We start from the raw sequence: 6,579 nt of genomic DNA on the forward strand, positions 1-6,579 counted from the left end.
TTGGATTTGTCTGTGCATGTTTTTTTTACTCTCATAGATTTTGTTACCATTGCCATGCATTATACGACTGATAGACTGCAACGGCTGGACTTAAAAATCATAATTTGTGTTCTACTGAAGAAACAAAGTCACCTACACCTTGGATGCCCTGGGGGGTAAGCAGATAAACATCAAATTTTCATTTTTGGGTGAACTATCCCTTTAACCTCAAGCGATGTCTATTAATAAACATAAAGAACCCATTGTTACCTTCAGTGCTGGAGTCCAGCAGACTGTGGGTGAAATCCTGGCTTTGCAAAATCTTCTCAACTACGTCATCGGCATCCACCCGTGTGGCATCCACTCTTTTCAGCTGAGACTCCATTGAATCCTGTTTCACTGGATACCTTGTATATATGGGAAAATAAACCTGATAAATCTACATTTATTTAATTTCCTGAATCTAAAGCTTGATGAATATAGAGCAGGCAGTGGTAGCAGTGTCTGTCTGACCTGTTGGCAGCTCTGTCAGGGGTTGATGGGTGTTCAGGCACAGCAGCGCAGACCCCCGGGGCTGTAGGGGGTACTGTAGTTTGGTCACTCTCCTCACTGGGCTCAGGGATGCTAGCAATGCCGGTGGAAGCGCTCCCGATCGAAGTGTTCCTCCTGTGGGAGAACTCCGACAGACTGGAGGAACGTGAGTGACTTGTACTATAGCCTGAGAAACAACACAACATTGTTTTAAATTATTATTCTTTTTTTTTTTTTAATGAAAAGTTGATCTGCCCTGGTAATACACATCATGCACTTTAAAACCTTCACAGATTAATCAATCAATCACTTTGTACTGAAGGGACATTTAACGCCGCCCCCCCACACATACTATTCAGGTTTCCATCAGCTTTAGAAAGTGATAACGCTAGTATGGGCAGCTACTGGAGGGAATATCCTCCCACACATGTATACGCACACAACAACTCCAGTTTCCAGTCAGAGACAGATATGTGATGAACACTTCTGTTTGCTTTGTGGGACTTTAAAAATAACTACACTTTGAGATGAACTAACACAAAAGGTCAAAGTGAGCAATGTGTAACCCAATCTGAGAGAACAGCTTAATGAAATAAGGACAGAGTGCTGTCTCCTCTCTGGAAGTACTAGAGGAAGTAGTGTTATAAAATTAGATCTGGGACATTTAATCCAGCTACTGTGTGATGGCACTGACTCCTTCTAAAAGCCTAATTTCAAATTATTTAATAAAGCAAGTAGCACTTTCCATAAAAGGGGAACAGAATAGGGCCTGAAGATCTTAAAAATTAAATTTTTTACCATGTTCAGGAAAATGGTCAAAGTAGGTGCTTAAATTGTTGATCATCAAACTAAGACGTCAATATAAATATTATATGAACTGTTTTGTATTATTTTATATGAGGTATTTTACATCACTACCATTCAAAAGTTTGGGGTCAGTAAGATTTTTGTTTCCTTGTTTAATGCTTTTATTCAACAAGGAAACATTAAATTGATCAAAAGTAAAGACATTTATGTTAAAAAATAATTATATTCAAATAAATACTGTTCTTTTGAACTTCTTATTCATCAGACCCGGATGAATGTATTACGGTTTCCACAAAAATATTAAGCAGAACAACCGTTTTCAACACTGATAATAAATAAGAAATGTTTCTTGAGCACCAAATCAGCATATTAGAATAAATAAAGACTGAAGTAATGGCTGCTTAAAATTCAGCTTTGCCATCACACAAATAAATTACATTTTCAAATATATTGAAATAGAAAACATTTATTTTAAATTGTAATAATATTTCACAATATTACTGTTTTACTGTATTTTTGATCAAACAAATGCAGCCTTGGTGAGCATAAGAAACTTCTTTCAAACACATAAAAAACCTTACTGACCCCAAACCTTTGAATGATAGTGTACATCAAAATTAAAATCAATAAAAATTACAATATTTTTAGGCCCCCACAATGGGGGGACAAACAAAATATAATGTGAGCTAATGGATTTGCACACACATTCTCTCTCTCTCATATGTGCACACACACATCTTCACTCCATGGCACAGAACAGAGACACATGACATGCAGCCTACGTGCAAAATTACAAAATCTGTTAATCATCATGCAATACCACTGCATCATGTTGATTGACAGCCTGATAATGTTACAGCCAGGGTTACAGAAAATACAAATCAGGCATGCATTCAAGTACAGCAAGACAACAGAATCACACAGACTCATGATTGAGCGATCAGAGAGAAAACAGTGGAAAAGGAAAGCCTACCTGATACTTTGGACTGCTGACTAGCATAACTGGACGTTCGAGAGTGTCCACACAGCCCGAGCTCATCAGGCAGAGAGCCACACTTCCCTGATGTCTCTGTGGACATAATTTCAGATTCAGTTCAGTCTTAATTAAACCTGCTCAATCACTTCTCCTATTTCCAACCTTAAAATACATAATACTGTATATCTAATGTAGTCATTTAGTATTCAGGCATTTGACTATTTAAATTAGGACTGTCGATTAGAAAAATAATATATGCATTTTAAAAGTGTTCAAAACTGAGTAGTTGGCGGAAGTTCAATATAATTAGAGTCCAATATAATTAGCTCATTTTAATAAATATATTTTCATTGAATATTATTTATAATATTATTATATTATTTATTGAATACTAACCATTGTTGCAACTCAAACCTTTAGTCCTCACAAAAAGAAAAACATATTATGGATATTAACAGGAATGTTGCTCAGCTGGCAATATGAAATTTGACAGCTAAATTCAAAATTTGATGGAGGTGTTGAATTGGATACAAAAGCTTTTTGATGGTTGTAACCTTTAAAATTGCTTGACATGCACACAGTTTTATTTCCTGTGTTGGCATATTTCTCGTTAAAACAGGAAGTTAGGACATGACTTTTTTTAAATTAGCCTTCCATTTACATCACATCTTTGAATCATGATTTGCTACTTGCGAAATCTAGTTGACAGCAGGTGGTGCATTAGTAGGAGGGACTTTCTCATTCTTGTAAGCATTTTATTGGCTAGAAATTTGCATATACCAAGATTAATAATTTTGTCATTTTATTTTATTTTTTGTCATTATTCATTTTGATCCCATGAAAAAAAAAATTTTTTTGTACATTTTAAGTATGCCAGCATAATTGTTGTTATTTTTAATAAAAAACACACTATTATAAATTGTTAACAATTAATACAAAAGTAGAAATGTTAGAAAAGTTCAAGTTGAAATACTAGAATTACTCAAACTATTTAAAAAAAAAAGACAAAATCACATAACAAATTTACTAAATCTTAAACTAAAACGAACATTTAAAATAAAAGCTAGTTCAAAATAATAAATACAATAATAATATATAAATAATACTAAAATAACACTGGCTAGCATATGCATGGCCTTAAATCTAACAAATTAAAACCCTCAATACTCTTAATATTAAAGCTGAAAAACAATTAAAAATATCTACATCAAATCGCTCAGATGCTGAAAGACTAGTTGATCATCCTGACCAATCTCTAGTAGTGGTTGACCGATATTGTTTTTTTGACAGCCGATGCCGATATCTTGGAAAGCAGGGTGGCCGATATAATTTTATTTATTTTAATTAATATTTAAGAAATTTTAAATCATTTTAAAATTTGTTAAAAAATAAATGTGTTAAATAAACATACTTATACTTTAGAAGACAAATTATTAATTACTCAAACTATTAAAAAAAAAAAGACAAAATCACATAACAAATTTACTAAATCTTAAACTAAAACTAAAATGAACATTTAAAATAAAAGCTAGTTCAAAATAATAAATACAATAATAATATATAAATAATACTAAAATAACACTGGCTAGCATATGCATGGCCTTAAATCTAACAAATTAAAACCCTCAATACTCTTAATATTAAAGCTGAAAAACAATTAAAAATATCTACATCAAATCGCTCAGATGCTGAAAGACTAGTTGATCATCCTGACCAATCTCTAGTAGTGGTTGACCGATATTGTTTTTTTGACAGCCGATGCCGATATCTTGGAAAGCAGGGTGGCCGATATAATTTTATTTATTTTAATTAATATTTAAGAAATTTTAAATCATTTTAAAATTTGTTAAAAAATAAATGTGTTAAATAAACATACTTATACTTTAGAAGACAAATTATTTTCACAAATAAATAAATATTTTATAAAAATATAATTAAAAAGGAAGGAACCACTGTAACCAACAGGGCACTCAGTATTCTGGGAAGTTTGTGTGCATTAATCATATTTTTTTAAATAAAGCCAAGGTAACACACATTTTACATACAGCACACAGTGAAAATGACATGAATATGACACTGGGCAAAAGCATGAAGCGCAGCTTAATTTAAAATCACGAGTTTAATGTTTGTCGATCGCTCGTCTCAGTGAAGCTGAACTCTCCTCCTGTCTGCATTCAATTCACACGGACCGACCGTCATGCAGAGAACACGCGATCATGCAAATGCACACTTCACAAGATCTCACAACTGGATCGGACTAAGTTTGCAAGTTCCTTTGTTTAACCGTTCTATCTGATTATTAGACAGGCTTCTATCCGTATTTAGACAGAACCGTTAACGACAACAGTGAACAAGAGGGAGAATGTGAGCACTGTGTGCCCCTTTAAAAAATGCCAAATATAAAATGCGATATATCAGTCGACCACTAATCTCTAGATTAGTCTGCTTCATCAAAAGAGTAGCATTTCTCTGCCAAAATCCCATGCTAACTCATATTTAACTCGAATAAGTCTCAAAACATTTCCCTCTGAACAAATGGTGATACTGATTAATTCATCAGTCGCCTCTAACAGAAAGCCACTTTGGCATCTTGTCTTTTATTTCATTAATATTTCAGATTAAATGGCCTAATATTAATATTAATATGGCTTTAATATTGTTCAATTCTTGAAAATAAAAATCACTATGGAAGTGGCACTGGGACTTGTAAGCTAATCGTATTTTATGAATTGTATGCCTGCTCTACATCATAAGCAGTCAGTCATCATACTGAATCACTATGAAAGCAGAGTCAAGAGCTGCACATGGCTAAATTATACATTAAAGACTGATGCTTTAGCCAGCCTCTGGATAGAAAAGGCACGCAGCATGTATGAGTGCAAAGAAAGGATAAAAGAGAGAGTGGGGGAAGAGAGAGCGCTCTTTCAAGCTCCCGTTAGTTCAGCAGAATCAAATCAAACTTACAGTCCTGTATTTTGCTACAAGACTGGATGCAGAATTAATAAGAAGCTTCTCAAAGAGTATTTGATTTGGACAGTTGATTAGAGTACCCAACATAAAAATACAAGAAATGAAACCACATTTAAGCACACAAAGGACAAATGTTTAGATTTTTTTTTGATTAACTGCAAACACTGCCTGGCTTGACCAATGCGTTTTGTGTGAGGTTTACCTGAAAGACTCGGTTTCTGTGTGTCTCCTCCTTTCCTGTCTTCCAGCAGGCTCTCTGCATCACCCTGAATGCCTATTACCGTTGCGGTGGATGGAGGCCTAATACATGGAGAACACGCAATCAAGAATATGGTTTAGATGGATTTGAATAAACAGACTGAAAAAAAAAAAAGCTGAATTAAAGAACTAAACCATCTGAAACCAAAAGCAGCCCCCAGAATCCCCGAACTCCATACTCTCCCCACGCTCCAACCCACACAGATGTTTTTAGCAGGTTTTTGCCTTCACGCACAGTGTGTGTACATGTGTGGGTGGACAGTGTTGGTTTCCAGTATGCAAATCTGTGTTCAAAGTTCTGATTTCCCCAGAGCGCTCATTCACACTACTTCTCAACATACACAGGTCATTTCTGAGAAAATACTATAATAGCAACTTCAAATGTTTAACAGGAAAAGGTCTCTGTGGGCAGGGCAGGATTTACGGGGCCGGGGGCCCCTGGGCTTGAGGTTATGTTTGGGCCCCATACCTATACTACAAATGCCCTCAACTAGAACATTATTATGGAGTAACACAAAATACACAAAAATTTAAATATGCTTTCAGGTTCATATACTGTATACAATTAATAGGCAACATGTCTAGCCTAGTCAAAGTTTAGATGTAATATTAAATAGTCACTATAATACAATAAACAGGATGTGATCGCTCAGTTGAGAGATCAAAACCCTGAAATAACACTGAGCAGAAAAAAACAAAGAGATGTATTATGAAAATGTATTGTCATATCTGTGTCCTTTTATGTCAGATTCCTAAATTTAATAAATTAAATCTGAATAATAAAACATGTTGGCTATTAACAGTCAAATGAAATCACTATAAACAAAATCCATAGATGGATTTTGCATAAGTTATGTTAAGTTTAAATACAACATTTTAATGTAGAAATATTAAATGATTGCAAAAATTGAAATAAGCTACTTTTTAAAATATGAAACTACAACCGCCAGTAGGTGGCAGCAAGTGACTTAAAGTGTCTTAATGAGTGAGCTGAATCCATAAATCAACCGATTTGTTTAAAATGCTAATTAATTTAACTTAGCAAACGACTGTACTTA

At 34.2% G+C, this 6,579-nt stretch overlaps 1 protein-coding gene across 1 annotated transcript in view; it reads right to left on the reverse strand.

The window, feature by feature from the left end:
• Positions 1–6,579, reverse strand: part of LOC107696175 (protein FAM102B-like) — a 25,842-nt gene that overhangs the window by 10,027 nt on the left and 9,236 nt on the right. Inside the window, exons 6-9 of the mRNA XM_016496391.1 lie at positions 5,466–5,563; positions 2,291–2,386; positions 493–697; positions 250–386 (exon numbers count right to left, since the gene is read on the reverse strand). Coding sequence (XP_016351877.1) covers positions 250–386; positions 493–697; positions 2,291–2,386; positions 5,466–5,563 — 536 coding nt within the window. The remainder of the gene's footprint in view (positions 1–249; positions 387–492; positions 698–2,290; positions 2,387–5,465; positions 5,564–6,579) is intronic.

This window comes from Sinocyclocheilus anshuiensis, unplaced genomic scaffold, assembly GCF_001515605.1.
Source record: "Sinocyclocheilus anshuiensis isolate Anshui unplaced genomic scaffold, SAMN03320099.WGS_v1.1 scaffold306, whole genome shotgun sequence".
Classification (NCBI taxonomy): domain Eukaryota; kingdom Metazoa; phylum Chordata; class Actinopteri; order Cypriniformes; family Cyprinidae; genus Sinocyclocheilus; species Sinocyclocheilus anshuiensis.